General features: G+C 41.8%; 2 protein-coding genes across 2 annotated transcripts in view; one reads left to right on the forward strand and one right to left on the reverse strand.

The window, feature by feature from the left end:
* POLE4 (DNA polymerase epsilon 4, accessory subunit) overlaps window positions 1-1,797 on the forward strand; it is a 105,427-nt gene extending 103,630 nt beyond the window's left edge. Inside the window, exon 5 of the mRNA XM_061210527.1 lies at window positions 1,389-1,797. Within this exon, the coding sequence (XP_061066510.1) occupies window positions 1,389-1,429 (41 nt within the window). The 3' untranslated portion in view covers window positions 1,430-1,797. The remainder of the gene's footprint in view (window positions 1-1,388) is intronic.
* A 3,240-nt stretch (window positions 1,798-5,037) lies between these two features.
* The window catches only part of TACR1 (tachykinin receptor 1), a 310,975-nt gene continuing 294,612 nt past the window's right edge, over window positions 5,038-21,400 (reverse strand). The window contains exons 3-5 of the mRNA XM_061210526.1: window positions 14,658-14,808; window positions 6,872-7,068; window positions 5,038-5,329 (exon numbers count right to left, since the gene is read on the reverse strand). Of these exons, the coding sequence (XP_061066509.1) occupies window positions 5,038-5,329; window positions 6,872-7,068; window positions 14,658-14,808 (640 nt within the window). The remainder of the gene's footprint in view (window positions 5,330-6,871; window positions 7,069-14,657; window positions 14,809-21,400) is intronic.

The following is a 21,400-nucleotide window of genomic DNA, read 5'->3' on the forward strand; positions in this document are numbered from 1 at the left end:
CAGTTTCTGCAGTCAAGTGCTCCCTTCACCTTTGAAGATGGAGAGGAACGCTCTTGGTGTGTCCCTACGTCGCCTGACTCTGTTTGAGGCCTTGACTGAAACCCCCTCTTGGGTTCCAGAGCTGAGGAAATCCATTTGCTCATGAAAAGAATCTGAGGCAGCTATGCAGGGAGAATTACCAAAGCCAGACTGGCTCCTAAAGCTAAGCACATTCAGCGCGTATGAGGTCACATGTGCTTACACAGGACTAAATGAAAACGTGCTTGCATTTCCACAAGAATGTCAATACTCCACAGCTGATATTATTTGTTGACCTGTAACTAAGGTTAGTCTTTCTTCAGCTAACAAATACTCATCTTTCCATGGAAGAGTGAGCACACCCCTTAATCATGAATTTGGTGTTTTTACTGCCACAAACATCTTTAAGGATGTTCTACAGCTTTAACACATCTGGACGCCTGAGGTGAATTATGATTTTGTTCCAAAGTTGTTTCAAGTTTCATGGCAGCCACTCTGGTTCTCCCAGGGCTCACCTACCTCTCAGTGTGCTCTGAAGGCCTCAGGGCTCCTCACCCCTCTCCCATAAACAATTTATTTTCTCTCCTTCTCTAGAGAGTGGAGGATGAATGATTTCTTCTGAGAAGATTCAGGTTTTGCACCCTTTATTACACACACACACAGTGTTTTACATATGATTTGTGGAGACCTTGAAGGGAAGTTGTGGATTTCTTGATGCTTATCCAGGCACCTCAATTTAAGATGCCTTAGTTTAAACAGAAACATCTTTATTATTTGTTTCTGATACTCTTCGTGTTGCGAAGCTATCTAGATTCTCCTCAAAACTTCCTCTTTTAACACAGACGCAGAGAATGGACTTGAGGACACGGGGAGGGGGAAGGGTAAGCTGGGATGAAGTGAGAGAGTGACAAAGACATATATACACTACCAAATTGTAAAATAGATAGCTAGTGGGAAGCAGCCGCATAGCACAGGGAGATCAGCTCAGTGCTTTGTGACCACCTAGAGGGGTGGGTTAGGGAGGATAGGAGGGAGACACAAGAGGGAAGAGATATGGGGATATATGTATATGTATAGCTGATTCACTTTGTTATAAAGCAGAAACTAACAAACACACAATTGTAAAGCAATTATACTCCAATAAAGATGTTAAAAAAAAAACTCCCTCTTTTATAGGCTTTACAATCTTTGTCATCACAAGTTTTCTGACAGCTGCTCATCACTCTTTTGAGGATGCATGCCTGAGGGGTGAGGTGGTACAGGGTGGCTCCTACTTCCTGGGCTTCCGTTCAGGTTGCCTGGGCTCACAGAGATTAACCATTGAAGTTACTAATACTGCCAAGGGTTTCCTGATGTGTGTTTTCAAACAGAGGGGGCTGGACCGAAGCTCTGGTGGCAACTGTGGAAGTGATGGTACAGATCTCCCTTCAGGAGAGGCCCGGCAGTGGACGTGTCATCAGCTGCCTGCCTCCAGCTGCTGTGCCTTCAGGGACCACCACAGTGTTCAAGAACAGACCACCCTCTCCCCGGAGAGCTCCCAGTCAGTGATCCAGCATGTTGAGGGTACCAGGCCTGCCCATTTCTGCCCGCTGGGGCTTTTCTCTGGGCACCCTTTGCACACTGGTGGACCAGCTGAGACTTTCTCAGGGCTGCACCTCATATGGAAGCTCCTCCTGCCCAATCTTCCCCTCCCCACTTTTTCACAGGTGTCAGATCTGCATAGTGGTCTCAAGGCCTCCCCTGCTTACCTTCCTCACCACTTATCTTTCCCAAGTGTTCCCTCAATAAATCTCTTGAACTTCTGACTCTGTCTTGGTGTCTGCTTCTAGGAGGACCTGAACTGACACAGCTCTACTCATAGGTGACACTGTTGGTCACTTCACACAATCCCATATTACCTTCCCAGATCCCCACCTGGAAATAGTTCCCACATCTTGCCAACCCATTTTGTCATAGAGTTAGGAGTTTTCTGGGTGTTGGGTTCCATTCTTTGGTCTATGCAATTTATTAAGATTCACAGTACCACCCCATTCAGCATCTTGTAGGGTGCTTAGTTTCCCTGGAGATGAGACAGAGGCATGAGACAGTTAAAAACATACTTTACTTCTGTATGGAGAGTCTTTCCATGATCTCAGGTTGGAAAACATAGAAACTTCAAGAACTACTCCTCTCCACTTACATGATTCTTCCTGAAACCAGGTCAATAAGGTTAACTCCCAAGTCCCCTTTTCCAAGGGTTCCACTCAGTCCTTCCAAGAGAAAGGACATTTCAGTATGTCTTAGCACTCCAGTGGGAGGTGAGGAAGACAAGGACCCCTATCCTTTAGTTCTTGCCATATAGTGTCCCTCCCCAACCCTCAATTGCTATGGTACTACTGTGAATCCATTATATACATCAGCTTCTCTCTGTGAAAGAATGAGGAGGAATCAGCACAATACAAATAGCTCATTGACAGCAACTGGATCCCACATTTTGGAAGTAACATAACAGTGATAGCCCCATGATGCCTTATATTCTATTACTACTGAACAGAATATCAAGGAAAAACACTTAGGAGATAAACACAGGATGACAGATTTCTATAAGAATGAGACCAATGCACAGTGCAGATCATGGTGTTTCTCACACATGGGAGGAGACAACAATTTCATAAGTTAAATGGGTGTTGCAGAGTGGGTCAGATGAAGGCTTGCTGGGCTCTCTCAGAGGAAATGTTCTGCCATATTTGAAACTGTCTACTCCTATTATGTGCAGTGATGATGCTGTCCAAACGCATCCCTTCAGTTACCCTGGCTTGGCTGGTGCTCTCTTTGGAATTATCTCAGAGAGCTCTCATTGCAAAAGGCTATCTTAAGGTCTTTGGCCCGATTACCCATGTTGAGTGTGGGCCTTTTAGAATCCTGTGGAAAATCTGCTTCTCAACTGCCTCCATGCCTGCTGGGCAGCCTAGACCCACTAAGACTGGTGAGTTAACAATGGCCTGTCGGTAGGCTCCTCAAGAACAGAAGGAGCTGTGTGTCCCCAGCTCAGGGCCAAGTCCAGAGCAAGTGCTCAATAATCCTTGTTGAATTCAACTCTAACCTCTTCCATAGAGGGGATGTCCCCTACTCATTAACACTTTCTTCTTAGGTACTTCTCATAATCATGCCAGTTCTTTACATCCCTCTGAAGTGAATAATCCATACATGGCATGATTCTTTATCAGAAGTAAGACTAATGCTTTGGGCACTGACTTTTGTTGTCCCTAAATTATGTGTTCCATTCATATATTTGCACTGAGCTGGTTTTCTTAGTTTATTTAATCCTTCTCATGCTGCTTTGGAGGATATGACTGTCAGGTCTTTCTGGCTTATACTGTTGCTATATAGCTTCTTCCTGGCCTGTCAATGTCCTGGTAGGGTTAGGGCCAGCACAGTTGGTAAAGGCTGTAAACCCTATGTGCAGCACGGTTCTCCCTCAACATGATGGATGCAGAATATGTGCATGCATTCTTCAAACCACGAAGAAGGCATTTACGGTAGTTACATGAGGTTTCTGCTTTCAGCCACATCTTGACAAAGCACAGATCTGGGAGACTGAAAGAAACTGCACACTCACCTGCTGTAACCCCCAAACTGTGTCAGGACACGAAGCTTTAAGTTCATGACTCTCTGTCAACTGACTCTTCTGTAGGGTTGATTGATCATCCCACCTCTTTTAGACAGGAGGCCAGCAAAGCTGGTGGCAGGAAGGGGAGATTCAGAGAGTCTAAAGGGAAGATGCAAGGTGGTCTCTTCCCACAAGTGTTGTTGCAGGGTGCAGCCTCCTCAGTCACTGGGCATCTGAGCTCATGCCTTATGCTAGTATAAAGCTAAAAATCTAGGTGAGTGCCCCGCCCTAAGATACCCAAAAGGCCAGAGCAGGGAGCCTACATGTTTTTCTTCCCTGGTGGCATTCTCCAGCTGGGAGACTTAGCCTGTTAAAGCCTGATAGAGAGATGTAGGATTTGACACGAAGTCCTCTGCTCTGTCAAAGGCCAAAATCTTCAGGAGAAGCAAAGTGCTCACAGTTTTAGGATAAATCAGAGAAAGTCATATGTGGATACTGATACATGGTCTTAGCAGTTGCTACATCTCTAGCAGCCAGGTGTTAATTCGCTGGACTTACTGCTTCTATTCTTCCTGAGACTACAAATTTTTGGTTGAACAAAAAAAAAGACTCATACAATCATTGAACCAATGAATGTTAAAATTCAAAAGGACCCCTAGATGATGTAGTTCAGCTCATAGTTTTACAAATAAGGAAAGAGAGGATCAGATAGATTAAGTATTGCACAGTTCTCCTGAGTCTTGGTTCATAACAGACATTAGCTAGTATCAGTGGCCATATTCTATCTGCATTGATTGCTCATGACAGTCACTGGGGACATAATGCAGATAAACTTGAGGGTCTCAATCCCATAATGCACTGAGATATTGAGATGCCAAAAAGGAGCAGAAGTATGCCTTCTTTTCATGGGTCCTTAGAAGAGAGTGGTACATCGTTCATTCAGATTTTATGTGGTTCCTCCTTTTGTTCACCTTATCAAGCAGAGGCTGATGGAGTATGAACCCCCAGCTAAAGGAAAATAACCTAAGCAAGACTGAGAACACCTTTATTGAAATAAGGCAGCAGCTCTAGGCAAACAGATCAGTTGGATCTGTTGCTGCATTGCAGGAATTACCCTGAAATGAGTGCCAACATGCAATTAAAGTTAATTCTAGAATCTTGGAATGGATTGTAGAGAAAATCGAGTCTAACCTTCCCATTGTACAGGCTCAGAGAAGTTCGATGATTTGTTTTGGGTCACACAGCATGTGGGTGACAAAGACATAGAAGAATTTTTTTGACTCCAGAATGGAATGTTTTTCCTAAACTATTCTGACCCTTTCACAAGCCCCAAGAGTGTTTCTTATGGTCTCTATATTGAGGATTTATCCATGCATGAAATGAAGCAAGACAAAGACAAAGGTGACTGTGCCTACTGAAGGCCCTGTAGTCTAGGAGAGCATGTTGGAGTAGAAGCTGAAGTTCTCCATCATGGTCTTAGAGTCGCTGCGAGAGGAGTCATTGGAGGTCTTGTCCAGGGATGAGGGCATGGCCTTAGGACCTTCCTCCAGGTCTTCCTCATGGGTCCCCACCACTGTGGAGACAGTGGTCTCCAGGCGGCTGACTTTATACACACTGCCCTGCGTCTGGAGGTACCTAGTGGATTTCATTTCGAGCCCCTCATAGTCACCAGCACTGATGAAAGGGCAGCACCGAAAGGCATGCTTGAAGCCCAGACGAAACCTGAAGAGAGAGTGGAAGGAGAGGTAATCCTTGAGTATGACCTGCTTTCAGAGGGTGTTCCCACCATTGCGGTAGCTCTTTAATATGTGGACAAACCCAAATGAGACACTGTGTTATTATTTTTTAAAATTAATTGACAGCTGAAGATGCTAAGGGCAAAAAGATTCAAAGGTTAGTGATCAAGGTCAAATCCAGGACTAGAACCCAAGTTCATGTCAAATGCATGTCTGTACTTAAGGTGGTTGTTGAAATATGCTGCCTCCACTGGTTCAGGGTCAGCTGATTTTGGGTCAGTTCAACATCAGTAAAAACATTCACCAAGTGTTTACTATATGCACAACACTGTGTCAAGACTCAGTCCTTTCCTTCAAGTAGCCCACTGATTTTCTGCCAATCATATCCCTTCAGAATCAGCTTTTGGGAGATTAAACTTAGAAATGTTTAGGTATGTTGTGAGGCTCCTAGAAGAAAGATAAATCCATGAGTTAGACAAACAAGACCATTTGGACAAGTCCCATGGAATACCTGTCCCCAAATTCATAGCACCTGAGTGTCTCATTCAGAGAAGGCACGTTATAGGCTGATAACTGTTGGCTATAAATGTGACAAACCTTTTTTCCCTCCCCCTCCTTCTCCTGCCTCCTTTTTCACAGAGGCTGAGGTGGTGCTCCAGATGAGTGAGCTGCCACCATGGCATACGAGCTCCCTCTGGGGGACTCTGCACATAGTGGTGAATTCCCTATTGCTGAACACCATTCTAGATGGCTCTACCTTCTCTTACTTGTCTGAGGTTGGCTTCCACTTCAGGGAAGGTTCTTCTGGCCCCTGTGGCCAAGTAAAGGCAGAATCAGGTCTTTGAGGCTCTGACTTCTTTTTGCTTACCCTGTCCTGCTGGAAGTGCTGGAAGAAACTGGACAAAGCTGCCCAGATTTTATGATGGGATGGGAAGAAGAAAATTAGAGACCAGAGAAGGGAAAAGATGCCATGTGGTGGATAATTATTCTAGTGGCATCAATCTCTCTCTTTCTCTCTTGTTCTCTCTCAGTCTCTCTCTCACTATCACTCTCTGACTCATTCACTCTCTGACTCTCTCTCTCTCTGTCTGCATGGACAGCCCTCTGTGCATGGAATCCATAGAGCAGATTGAGCAATTCATGAGCTTGATCCAGCTTGCAACCTGCTATATATGTATTAATCACAGAGGGTTTTTTTTATCTGCCCCTGCATCCCACCCTCTACTACTGACTTAGTAACGAGTGTTTAAAAGTCAGAAGATTTCACATAAAAACATGGATTTCTGGTTCATCTTGGAAAAGAAAAAAAAAGTCTCCTCAGAGCTCATATTCCTGCATGGTGACAAGAAGACCATTTGTCTGTGTAGTCCCCAAGTAGCCAACCTAAATGAGGAAAGCCAGCTGTGAGACAAGAGGGAGTGGTAAAGACTACAGAGAACTAATCATCACATGGTTCAGTCAGCAGGGATTGAACAGTGTGATGATTAGTTTCTTGTCCTGGAGAGAGTATGAGGGATGGGGTTCTTACCTGTCATTGAGGCAGCAGTAGATGATGGGGTTGTACATTGTAGAGCTCATGGCCAGCCACATGATGGCCAGGTAAACCTGCTGAATAAACTTCTCCAGGTAAAGATCAGGGTTGATGTAAGGCAGGAGGAAGAAGATGTGGAAGGGCAGCCAGCAGATGGCAAAGGTGCATACAACAACAATCATCATCTTTACCACCTGGCAAGAGGGTGAGACAGGTGAGACCACCAGCACATCCTCCCTTTCTCATGGTTATTTTCTGTCTTATCCTGCCCCCTGACTGTGCACAGTGTGATATGGGGTGTAAAGTAATTATAATAACACCTTTCAAGGTGGAGGAAGGACCATTTATATGTGGTACCAAAGGACTTTGGTTATGTCAGTGATTCTCAGAGGGTGGCCCCAGGACCAGCAACATAACCATAACTGAGAACTTGTCAGAAATGCAAATCCTTGGACCCCATTCCAGACTAATTGAATCAGAAACTTTGAGTGTGGGACCCAGAATTCAGACTTTGACAAGCCCTTCTGATTATTCTGATGTGCACTCATGTTTGAGAACTACTGTGTTATACCATACTTCTGGGCAATGACTAGAGAAGCCAAGGGAGACCAGATTAATGAGCAAAGGGGTATGGGTGTTCAGGAGGAAAAGACCCAGGAATGGGGAGGAAGCAGCAGAGGGAAAGGGGCCATGAACCAGAGCAGGCTTCTAGGTTTGAAGACTCAGGGGGAGGGAAAGAGAAGGGGTGGGATTTGGACAGCTGCAGCAAGGGAGTGTCAGATGTTTAAAGGGGATATTCATAAAATGGTTTTATGAATACTGGGTGATATAACCCATTCCTTTTTTTCTTTTAATCAGTCATCAATTTTATACACATCAGTGTATACATGTCAATCCCAATTGCCCAATTCAGCACACCACCATCCCCACCCCACTGCCGTTTCCCCCCTTGGTGTCCATACGTTTGTTCTCTACATCTGTGTCTCAACTTCTGCCCTGCAAACCAGTTCATCTGTACCATTTTCCTAGGTTCCACATACATGCGTTAATATACGATATTTGTTTTTCTCTTTCTGACTTACTTCACTCTCTATGACAGTCTCTAGATCCATCCACGTCTCAACAAATGACTCAATTTCATTCCGTTTTATGGCTGAGTAATATTCCATTGTATATATGTACCACAACTTCTTTATCCATTCGTCTGTAGATGGGCATTTAGGTTGCTTCCATGACCTGGCTATTGTAAATAATGCTGCAATGAACATTGGGGTGCATGTGTCTTTTTGAATTACAGTTTTCTCTGGGTATATGCCCAGTAGTGGGATTGCTTAACCCATTCCTTTTTATTCCCAAGAAACCTTCAGAGAAAAAATGACCTAAGAGAGGTGTGGCCAAGATAGTGGAGTAGGAAGACACTGAGCTCACCTCCTCCCATGGGCACACCAACTAGTTACAGAGCAACTATCAATGAGAACGACCTGAAGACTAGCAGAAAAGATTTTCTTGAACTAAAGATATAAATAAGGAATCATAATGAGATGGATGGGAGGGGCAGAGATGCAGTATAGTCAAGACCCATACCCCTGGGGAGGTCACCCAGAAATGGAAGGATGATCACAATTTCAGAGGTCCTCCCCAAGGAGCAAGAGGTCTGAGCCCCACATCAAGTTCCCCAGCTAGGGGGTCCTGCACCAGGAAGACAAACCCTCAGAATCTCTTGTTTTGAAGGCCAGCAGGGCTTGCACACAGGAGGGTTAGAGAGCTGTAGGAAACAGAGATTCTTCTCTTAAAGAGTGCACAAAAAATCTCACATGCTCTGAGTCCCAGCACAGAGGCAGTGATTTGAGAGGAGCCTGAGCCAGAACACTTGCTGACCTTGAAGAGCCTCCTGGAGAGGAAGGAAGCAATTGGGACCATCCCTAGGGACAAAAACACCAGTGGCAGCCATTTTTGGGAGCTCATTCTACCATGAGGACACTGGTTTTGGCAAATGCCATTATGGAGTTCTTCTTCTAGCCTATTAGCTCTGGGAGGTTACCCACCCACTAGTGGGCTGGTACCAGCCCCAGGGCCCTCATAGACCCACAGCCAGCTGCCCCAGGACCTGGCCCTGTACACCAGTGGGCCAGCAGTCACAAGGCAGGGTCGGCAGTGAACTGGGCTGGGGGCCAACCTCACCTACCAGCATGCCCACAGTAGTCAGTCCCACCACAACAGAAGGGCCCACACAGCACACATAGGGGGCACCCCTAGAGCATATAGCTCTGTTGATCAGAGGAGAGTGTGCTGCTGGGCCCCACAGGACAGCTCCAACACAAGACCACTTCTCCAAGATCAGAACATGTAAGCAACTTACCTAATGCATAGAAATAAGCACAGAGAAATAAATACATACAATTTTTGGAGACAGAGGAATATGTTCTCAACAAAGGCACAAGACAAAACCTCAGAAAAAGAACTAAGTGAGGTGGAGATAAGCAATCTACTTGAAAAAGATTTCAAAGTAATGATAATAAATATGCTCAATGAACTTGAGAGAAGAATGGATAAACACAATGAGAATTTAAATAAAATTAGAAAATATAAAGAACCAAACAGAGCTGAAGAATACAATAACTGAAATAAAAAATTCACTAGAAGGAATCAACAGTGGATTAGGTGATACAGAGGAGTGGATCAGCAAACTGGAAGACACCCAAGCTGAACAAAAAATTAAAAAAGAAAATAATTAACAAAAAATGAGTGTAGTTTAAGAGACCTCTGGGACAACCAAAGTGTACAAATATTTGCATCATAGGGGTCCAAGAAGGATAAGAGAGAGAGAAAGCATCAAAGAACTTATTTGAAGGAATAATAGCTGAAAAGTTCCCCAATCTGGGAAAGGAAACAGACATCCATGTCCAAGAAGCACAAAGAGTCCCAAACAAGATGAACCCAAAGCAGTCCACACCAATACACATTATATTAACGATAAAGAGAGAATATTAAGAGCAGCAAGAGGAAACAAATAGTGACATACATGGAACTCCCATAAGACTCTCAGCTGACTTTTCAGTAGAAATTTTGCAGGCCAGAAGGTAGTGGCACCATATATTCAAAGTGATGAAAGGATAAAACGTGCAACCAAGAATACTCTATCTGGCAAGGCTATCATTCAGATTTGAAGGAGAGAGAAAAATTTTAAGACAAGCAACAGCTAAAAGAATTCAGCACCACTAAACCGGCTTAACGAGAAATGTTAAAGGGACTTCTCTAAGGGGAAAAGAAAAGACCACAACCAGAAATATGAAAATTATGAGAGGAAAAATCTCATTGGTTAAAGCAAACATACAATAAAGATAGTAGATCAACCACTTATAAAGCTAGTAGGAAGATTAAAGACAAAAGTAGTAAAATCATCTATATCCACAATAAGTAGTTAAGGGATACACAAAACAAAAAGATGTAAAATATGATGTCAAAAACATTAAATATGGGGGGGCAAATAAAAATGAAGGGTGGTTAGAATGTGTTCAGACTTAAGTGTTCACCAACTTAAAAATAATCACATGCGGGACTTCCTTGTGGTGCAGTGGTTAAGAATCTGCCTGCCAATGTGGGGGACACAGGTTTGAGCCCTGGTCTGGGAAGATCCCACATGCCACAGAACCCATGCGCCACAACTACTGAGCCTGCACTCTAGAGCCCGTGAACCACAACTACTGAGTTCGCATGCCACAACTACTGAAGCCTGCGCACCTAGAGCCCGTGCTCCACAACAAGAGAAGCCACCGCAGTGAGAAGCCCTCACACCACAGCAAAGAGTAGCCCCCACAACCCGCAACTAGAGAAAGTCTGCATGCAGCAACAAAGACCCAATGCAGCCATAAAAAAAAAAATCACATGTGTATGTATATATAGTTTGCTATATATAAACCTCATGGTAACCACAAACCAGAAAAATCTCTAATAGATACACATGAAAAAAGAGAAAGGAATCCAAACATAACATTAAAGGCAGACATTAAACCACAGGGGAAGAGAGCAAAAAAGAGAGAAGAATAAAGAACTATAAAAACAACCAGAAAACAATTAACAAAATGGCAATAAGTACATTACAGACCAATATAACTGATGAACATGGATGCAAAAATCCTCAACAAAATATTAGCAAACAGAATTCAACAATACATTAAAAGGATCATACACCATGATTGAGTGGAATTTATGTCTGGGATGCAAGGATGTTTCAACATCAGCAAATTAGTTAATGTGTTACATCACACTAACAAACTGAAGAATAAAAATCATATGATCATTTTCATAGATGCAGAAAAAAACTTTTGACAAAATCAGTATTTTTTTATGATAAAAACTCTCAACAAAGTGGGTATAGAGGGAACATACCTCAACATATAAAGGCCATATGTGACAAACCCATAGCTAACATCATACTCAGTGGTGAAAAGGTGAAAGCATTTCCCCTAAGATCAGGAACAAGAAAAGGTTGCCCACTCTCACCCCTTTTATTCAATGTAGTATTGGGAGTTCTAGTCAAAACAATCAGACAAGAAAAAGAAATAACATATATCCAAATTAGAAAGGAATATGTCAAACTGTCACTGTTTGCAGATGACAGGATACTATACATTGAATATCCTAAAGAAGCCACCAAAAAACCATTAGAACTAATAAACAAATTCAATAAAGTTTCAGGATATAAAACTAATATACAGAAATCTGTTGCATTTCTATATACTAACAATGAAATATCAGAAGGAGAAATTAAGAAAACAGTCCCATTTACAATTGCATCAAAAAGAATAAAATACCTAAGAATAAACCTAACCGAGGAGGTAGACAACTTGTACTTGGAAAACTATAAGACAATGATAAAATAAATTGAAGGGGACACAAGCAAAAACCAAGATATAGCATGCTCACAGATTGGAAGAATTAATAATGTTAAAATTACCATACTACCCAAGGCAACCTACAGATTCAATGCAATCTATCAAAATACCAAAGGCAATTTCACAGAACTACAACAAATAATTCTAAAACTTATACAGAAACACAAAAGACCCCAAATAACCATGACAATCTTGAGAAAGAAGAACAAAGCTGGAGGCATTATGCTCTTGATTTCAAAAACATACTAAAAGCTACAGTAATCAAAACAGTATGGTACTGGCATAAAACAGACACAGAGCTCAAAAGAACAGAATAGAGATCCCAGAAATAAACCCACACCCATATGGTCAATTAATCTATGACAAAGGAGGCAAGAATTATAGTGAGGAAAATACAGCCTCTTCAACAAACCATGTTGGGGAAAGTTGACTGCTATATGCAAAAACATAAAACTGGATTACATTCTCACATCATATATAAAAATAAATTCAAACTGGAATAAAAACTTAAATGGAAGACCTGAAACCACAAAACTTCTAGAAGAAAACATAGGAAGCACCCTTTTTGACACTGGTCTTAGCATTTTTTTTTTATTTGTCTCCTCAGGCAAGGGAAACAAGAGCAAAAATTAACAAATGGGACTACATCAAAGTGAAAAGCTTTTGCACAGTGAAGGAAACTATAAACAAAACAAAAAGGCAGCTTACTGAATATTTGCAAATAATATATCTGATAGGGGATTAATATCTAAAATATAAAAAGAACTCATATAACTCAACATCAAAAAAACCAAACAACTGCATTAAAAAATGGCAGGGACCTGAAGAGATGTTTTTCCAAATAAGGCATACAGATGGCCAAAAGGCACATGTAAAGATGCCCAACATCACTCATCAAACCAAAACCACAATGAGATATCACTTCACACGTGTCAGAATGGTTATATCACAAAGACAGCAGATAACAAGCATTGGCAAGGATGTGGAGAAAAATGAACCTTTGTAAACTGTTGGTGGAAATGTAAATTGGTGCAGCCACTCTGGAAAACAGTGTGGAGATTCCTCAACAAATTGAAAATAGAACTACCATATGATCCAGCAACTACACCTCTGGGTATTTATCCAAAGGAAACAAAAACACTTTGAAAAGATACATGCACCCTGATGTTTATAGGAGCATTATTTACAATAGCCAAGATATGGAAGCAACCTAAGTGTCCATTGATAGAGGAATGGATATAAAAATATATTTTATATATATATATACACACACACATACACACACACATACAATGGAATATTACCCAGACACTAAAAAATGAAATCTTGTCATTTGGGACAACATGGATGAATATAGAGGGTATTATCCTAAGAGAAAGTCAAATATCACATGATCTCACTTATATGTGGAATCTAAAAAACAAAACAAAGAAACAAACAAAACAAAAGCAGACTCATAAAGATGTAGAGAATAAAAGGGTGGTTGCCAGAAAGAAGGGGGATGGGCAGGTGGGTGGAATGAGTGAAGGGGATTAAGGGGTACAAACCTTAAATAAGTCATGGGGATGTAATAAGCAGCATAAGGAATATGGTCAGTAATATTTTAATAACTTTGTATGGGGACAGATGATTACTAGAATTATTGTGGTGCTAGTGGATGCAAATGTCAAATCATTATGTAATACACCTGAAATTAACATACTATTGTAAGTCAACTGTAGTTCAGTAAAAAAGAAAAGCTATCTAGCATCCACACAATGAAATACTATGCAAAGAAGTACCAAAAGAGAAAAAAAAAGAATGAGAAATCTCTTTCTATATTGATTTTTGAAGATTTTGTGGATATTGTTAAATTTAAAAATGAGGGGAAGAACAGCGTGTATTTACTATTTGTGTAAGAAAGAAAAGAATATATATTTATTTGGCTTATAAATGCATTACAATATCTGAAAGGATTAACAACAACTGTGGTTATCATAGTGTGTGTGTATGTGTTTGTGTGTGTGTGTGTGTGTGTGTGTGTGTGTGTGTGTGTGCGCATACACATTTGGGAACTGTGTAGATGGAGGACCTAGAAAGGAGGAAGCCCTTTCATGGTAAGACTCAATATATTTTTTGACTTTTAATTTTCAAATAATTTAAGACTCCCAAGAAGTTGCAAAAATAGGTCAGAGAGTTTCCAGGTACCCATCACACAGCTTCTCCCAATGATATCATCTTACATAACTATGCCACATGATCAAAATCAGGAAACTGATGATAGTGCGGTACTATTAACAGACTGCATTTGGATTTTGCCACTTTTTACATGCTTTTTTTTTTGTGTATAGTTCTATGAAATTTTATCATATGCAGAGATAAGTGAAAAACCCACAGCAATCAGGATACATAGTTGCTCCATCATCACAAAGAAACTCACTCATGCTATCCCTTTGTAGGCAGACTCTTCCCCCAGTACTAGTCCTGGCAACTCCTAGTCTGTTCTCCATCACCATAATTTTGTTTCTTTTAGTACTTTTTGATGTTTGAACCAAGTATATGTACTATTTTTTCAAATTTTAATAATAAAAGAGAACTGAATAACTCTTCATGCTTTTGTAGTTAAATATGTATGTTTGTGTTTTAATGACTTGACAGTTTTCAATTAGCCTTAAGGCGAGAGTGAGGTGGCTTATGCCTGTAGAGGCAGGCCTAGGTTATGAAAACATTGAAGAAAGATCCCTTCCCTCCCCTCCCCTCCCCTTTCCTCCACTCCCTTCTACTGTTCCCAGGACCCAGGGATGTTTTGTGCCTGCTGCCTCTGGGTCTCCTGAGGCTCTGGGGCTCATAAGCTTGCTGGTCTGTCACCTATGCCAGGGTGGGTTAAGTGCTGCCTGTCCTTTGCTCACCTTGCGCTTGGCAGAGACTTGCTCGTGGTAACGGTCAGAGGAGTCCCCAGGGATCTCGCTGGCCCACAGTGTGATGCCCACTGCAGTGTACGCATAACCTATCACCAGCAGGGGGAGGAAGTAGATCAACACAGTCACACAGATGTGGTACCTGCAACAAGGTGGATGGGAGGGGTCAGTTCAAGAAATAATAGTGTTGGTCAAGCCTTGACAGTTACATTTCTCAGCATTTGCCATTAATAAGCTTTGATGATAAGGCTAGCCACCTGCATTGGATGGATGGGTGATAATGGATAAAGTAGAGAAAACAAATCTCTTCAACTTATGTTTTTCTTGTGGACTTTTTCTGTAATGGAGATTCCTATTCAAAATGAAAAGAGAAGAAAAAACACTGATCAGAGGGAACTGAATCTGTTGTATACCTATGGCAATTTTAGTTGATGTTAAGTTCAATATTGCTTACCTCTCCCTCCAAAGGGAAAATGCAATCTTAGGCTGCATTAATGGAAGTATATTCTCTAGAATAAAGGCGGTGATTTTACTGCTCAATACATACTTGTCAGATTTAAACTTAGGGTCAATTTTGGTGCAGAGACATAGACCTACTAGTACATTTAGATGAGAACCATCGTCATGGTTAATGAGACAGTCTATCCTAAATGACAAATGGCTTCACGGATATAAGTATAATTATCTTGGAGAGAGATAAGACTTATCCTAGAATTAGGATCAGTAGGTGAGAGCCACAAAGTTTAAGCTACTTCTAGGCCTGGTCCTTAAATATATATCTCCAGATGGAAGCTGTCTGGGTCTCTGAGTTACCACTTGGAGGACAGATACCAAATGATTTGAGTCTGATTGGAATATGAGAAAGAAACAAACCTTTGCAGTGTTAAACCACAGATTTTGAGGTTTCTTACAACAGCACAACTTATCCTGTTCTGTTTAAGATGAAGCTCATTGTAAGTTGGACATTTTAATAAGTTATTTGAATTTTGAGAAAGAATATTTTTTCTCAGATGGTCCTTGGCATGTCTGGCTAGTTATAGGCCTTTCCCCCTGACGTGAGTTTAATGCAAAGCCTCAGCATTCCTGATAATAATAATAATAATAATAATAATGAGAAGAGCTAATATTTTGAGGGGTTTACTCTAGGTCACTGTGTTCATAATACCATTAATGATCGTATTAATAGCTGAACTGGAAGTTAGATTTTATTGGGTGAAGAGCACAGTGCCATGCACTTTACTGGCATTATCTTCTTTAATCCTCAAAACAAATGATTAGGTAGATACTATCATAATCCCATTTTGTAGATAAGGAAACCAAAGCTTAGAATTTAATTAACTTTCCTAAATTCACAGCTGGTAAAATGAGGAGCTGAGATTAGAACACAGGACTGTGACCACAGAATCAGCTTCTTGCCACTGGAGAAAAGTCACCCAGTGATATATATATATTTTAATTTTTAAATTTAATTTAATTTATTTTTTTATACAGCAGGTTCTTATTAGTTATCTATGTTATACATATTAGTGTATATATGTCAATCCCAATCTCCCAATTCATCCAACCACCACCATCACCACCACCACTTTCCCCCCTTGGTGTCCATATGTTTGTTCTCTACACTGTGTCTCTATTTCTGCCCTGCAAACTGGTTCATCTGTACCATTTTTCTGGGCTCCACATATATACGTTAATATATGATATTTGTTTCTCTCTTTCTGACTTACTTCACTCTGTATGACAGTCTCTAGATCCATCCACGTCTCTACAAATGACCCAATTTCATTCCTTTTAATGGCTGAGTAATATTCCATTGTATATATGTACCACATCTTCTTTATCCATTCATCTGTCAATGGGCATTTATGTTGCTTCCATGACCTGGCTACTGTAAATAGTGCTGCAATGAACATCAGGGTGAATGTGTCTTTTTGAATTATGGTTTTCTCTAGGTATATGCCCAGTAGTGGGATTGCTGGGTCACATGGTAATTCTATTTTTAGTTTTTAAAGGAACCTCCATACTGTTCTCCATAGTGGCTGTATCAATTTACATACCCACCAACAGTGCAAGAGGGTTCCCTTTTCTCCACACCCTCTCCAGCATTTGTTGTTTGTAGATTTTCGGATGATGCCCATTCTAACTGGTGTGAGGTGATACCTCATTGTGGTTTTGATTTACATTTCTCTAATAATTAGTGATGTTGAGCATCTTTTCATGTGCTTCTTGGCCATCTGTATGTCTTCTTTGGAAAAATGTCTATTTAGGTCTTCTGCCCATTTTTTGATTGGGTTATTTGTTTTTTTTAATATTGAGCTGCATGAGCTGTTTATATATTTGGAGATTAATCCTTTGTACATTGATTCATTTGCAAATATTTCCTCCCATTCTGAGGGTTGTCTTTTCATCTTGTTTGTAGTTTCCTTGGCTGTGCAAAAGCTTTTAAGTTTCATTAGGTCCCATTTGTTTATTTTTGTTTTTATTTCCATTACTCTAGGAGGTGGATCAAAAAAGATCTTGCTGTGAGTTATGTCAAGGAGTGTTCTGCCTATGTTTTTCTCTAAGATTTTTATGGTGTCTGGTCTTACATTTAGGTCTCTAATCGATTTTGAGTTTATTTTTCTGTATGGTGTTAGGGAGGGTTCTATTTTCATTCTTTTACATGTAGCTGTCCAGTTTTCCCAGCACCACTTATTGAAGAGACTATGTTTTCTCCATTGTATATCCTTGCCTCCTTTGTCATAGATTAGTTTACCATATGTGCGTGGGTTTATCTCTGGTCTTTCTATCCTGTTACATTGATCTATATTTCTGTTTTTGTGCCAGTACCATATTTTCTTGATTACTGTAGCTTTGTAGTATAGTCTGAAGTCAGGGAGTCTGACTCCTCCAGCTCCGTTTTTTTTTTCCCTCAAGACTGCTTTGGCTATTCAGGGTCTTTTGTGTCTCCATACAAATTTTAAGATTTTTTTGTTCTAGTTCTGTAAAAAGATGCTGCTGGTAATTCGATAGGGATTGCATTGAATCTGTAGATTGCTTTGGGTAGTATAGTCATTTTCACAATTTTGATTCTTCCAATCCAAGAACATGGTGTATCTCTCCATCTGTTTGTGTCATCTTTGATTTCTTTCATCAGTGTCTTATAGTTTTCTGAGTACAGGTCTTTTACCTCCTTAGGTAGGTTTATTCCTAGGTATTTTATTCTTTTTGTTGCAATGGTGAATGGGATTATTTCCTTAATTTCTCTTTCTGGTCTTTCATTGTTAGTGTATAGGAATGCAAGAGATTTCTGTGCATTAATTTTGTATCCTGCAACTTTACCAAATTCATTGATTAGCTCTAGTCACCCAGTGATATTTTCTTCCACTATTTATGCTTATTTTCTGCAATATTTTTTTCCAAAAAGGAAAACCCACTTACTCCTTCAATTTCTCCTTTATCAGTAGTTTGTTTTCATGCACTTCTTTGCAAAGCCCCCAGCTTTACCACTTATTCTGCCTCCTCTGAATGCTAAAATTTGCAACTTGAAGAAACTTGAAGAGTTCTTAAAGTAACAAGCCACAGATTCAGCAAAGCAGGGTGTTTAGTGCAAGCTGTTATGTACAGACAGGCTGTTCCGTGCAGACAGGCTGTTCCAGTCTTACCGGACTTTCAATGTTCACTTTGTCTCCTCTGGAAGACTTCTTGGGAGCCTCAGTTCTCTAGTCACCACAGCAGTGACTGCATACTGGTTTTCTACATGATCTCAGTCCCTCTTCCTGTTTGCTGTATAGATACTGCTTGAAATCAAAATGTTTGGAGACTATGGTGTCAGGGAGACCCTGGGAACCTGCAGGTTGCACCTACTTCTTCTATCTGTAAGAACAGCCCTCCCTTTTGAAGACCAATACTTACTTGGTGATAAAAACATGTTAACTGAGCTTTGTGGGGTCTTTGCCTCAGAGCACTGAGCATCTTTTTGGAGCCAGGGATGTGATGGGAGAATACTGCAGTCAAGTCACAGATGCTCCTTACCTTGGACCAGTGGTTCTCAAACTTAAACCAGCCTCAGAATCACCTAGAGGGCTTGTAGAAATATAGAGGGCTGGGCCCCACTCTGGGCCGCACCCAGTTTCCAACTTAGCATGTCTGAGGTAAGTCTGAGAATCTGCATTTATAACAAGTTCCCAGGTGATGCTGCTGCTGGTTCTGGTTCAGACTTTGAGAAACACTTTTAGACCAGTGGTTCTCAAGCTCAGAATCACATGAGAAACATCGGGGGAGATTTTTAAATGATCAGTGTCCAGAGATACTCATGTAATTGGTCATGAGTGTGGGAGCAGGAAACCAGTTTAGAAAATTCCCCAAGCCATTCTGGAATACGGCTAACATTGAGAATCACCTTTTCAGATCCAAGGCCTACAAGCCTGTTGGAACTACTATATTGTTGTTTGAGATTTAATGACATCACTAAAGTATGTATTAACGATATTTTCTAGTTTCTGTATCTGATGCTTTGACATCTTGGGTCTTGCTGATGATCTAGGAGGGACTGCCTGTCCAGAGCTAGCTAACTCCTAGAGATAACTCCTGCTAGTGTGACTTCATATGCAAACTAAACAACCCAAGGCCCCTACCTGCTGTCTATCTGCTTTTTTGGGGCTTTTACAGTGCAGGATACTATCCTCCTGCCCTAATCACCCCAGGGCCACCTCAGACATCTATGGGCAGCCCCTACACTGGAGCCCACTGAAATGATTCAAACAAGAAAATGCCAGGCCTGTTTACCCTGCCTCACTGGCTGCTTCCCTCAAAAACATAGTAAAAGACTTTCCTACAGTTTCTCCATGCTCTCTGCCTGTGACCCTCTGTGGGGTGGTGTGCACCTTCCTCTTGGGAACTATGAGTAATAAACTATCTTTTCAATGGAAATCATGTCCTGATCTGTTGGCCTCACTATACCTGAATAAAAAAATGAAATCTATACTTTAAAACAAAGTGCTCCAGGGAGATCAGCTCGGTGCTTTGTGACTACGTAGAGGGGTGGGATAGGGAGGGTGGGAGGGAGATGCAAGAGGGAGGAGATATGGGGATATATGTATATGTATAGCTGATTCACTATGTTATAAAGCAGAAACTAACACACCATTGTAAAGCAATTATACTCCAATAAAGATGTTAAAAAAACAACAACAACAAAAAAAACCCACAAAGTACTCTTTAGAAATTCACAGATCAGACCATTAGGAAAATGCTAAGCTAGATCAGTAAACATAAATTATCAGCCTCTTTTTTTTTTTTTAAGAAGGAAAAGTTATTTTGTTATTCATTTGTGAGAAAGAAAAAGTATGGACTTAATTTCAACTAAAATGAGTTATAGACAGGTCCATGCTCTAACAGGGATAATTAAGAATAACAGGAATATGCCTCAGCAATTCCACTTCTAGATACATACCCAGAATTGAATGCAGGGACTCAAACAAATACTTGTACACCAATGTTCATAGCAGCATTATTCACAATAACCAAAGGGTGGAAACAACCCAAATGCCCCTCATTAGATGAATGGATAATCAAAATGTGGTATATACATAAAATAGAATATTACTTAGCCTTAAAAAAGAATGAAGTTCTGAGGGGAGAGAGGAGAAGATGGCGGAAGAGTAAGACGTGGAGATCACCTTCCTCCCCACAGATATATCAGAAATACATCTACACGTGGAACTGCTCCTGTAGAACACCTACTGAATGCTGGCAGAAGACCTCAGACCTCACAAAAGGCAAGAAACTCCCGACGTAACTGGGTAGGGCAAAAGAAAAAAGAAAAAACAGAGACAAAAGAATAGGGACGGGACCTGCACCTCTGGGAGGGAGCTGTGAAGGAGGAAAGGTTTCCACACACTAGGAAGCCCCTTCGCGGGTGGAGACTGCGGGTGGCGGAGCTGGGAAGCTTCAGAGCCATGGAGGAGAGTGCAGCAACAGGGGTGCGGAGGGCAAAGCGGAGAGACTCCCGCACAGAGGAGCAGTGCCGACTTGCATTCACCAGCCTGAGAGGCTTGTCTGCTCCCCCGCCGGGAAGGGTGGGGGCTGGGAGCTGAGGCTTGGGCTTCGGTCGTATCCCACGGAGAGGACTGGGGTTGGCGGCGTGAACACAGCCTGAAGGGGTTACTGCACCACAGCTAGCTGAGAGAGAGTCCGGGAAAAGGTCTGGACCTGCAGAAGAGGCAAGAGACTTTTTCTTGCTGCTTTGTTTCCTGGTGCGCGAGGAGAGGGGATTAAGAGCGCTGCTTAAAGGAGCTCCAGAGACGGGCCTGAGACACGGCTATCAGCGTGGATCCCAGAGATGAGCATGATATGCTAAGGCTGCTGCTGCCACCACCAAGAAGCCTGTGTGCAAGCACAGGTCGCTATCCACACCGACCCTCCAGGGAGCCTGTGCAGCTGGCCACTGCCAGGGTCCCGTGATCCAGGGACAACTTCCCCTGGAGAACACACGGCACGCCTCAGGCTGGTGCAATGTTTTGCCTGCCTCTGCTGCCACAGGCTCTCCCCGCATTCCATACCACTCGCACCCCCGGCCTGAGTGAGCCAGAGCTCCCGAAGCAGCTGCTCCCTTAACCCCGTCCTGTCTGAGCGAAGACCAGACGCCATCAGGCGACCTACACGCAGAGCCAGGGCCAAATCCAAAGCTGAACCTCGGGAGCAGTGCAAACAAAGAAGAGAAAGGAAATTTCTCCCAGCAGCCTCAGAAGCAG

The sequence above is a fragment of the Eubalaena glacialis genome, chromosome 14, assembly GCF_028564815.1.
Source record: "Eubalaena glacialis isolate mEubGla1 chromosome 14, mEubGla1.1.hap2.+ XY, whole genome shotgun sequence".
In the NCBI taxonomy this organism is placed as follows: Eukaryota; Metazoa; Chordata; class Mammalia; order Artiodactyla; family Balaenidae; genus Eubalaena; species Eubalaena glacialis.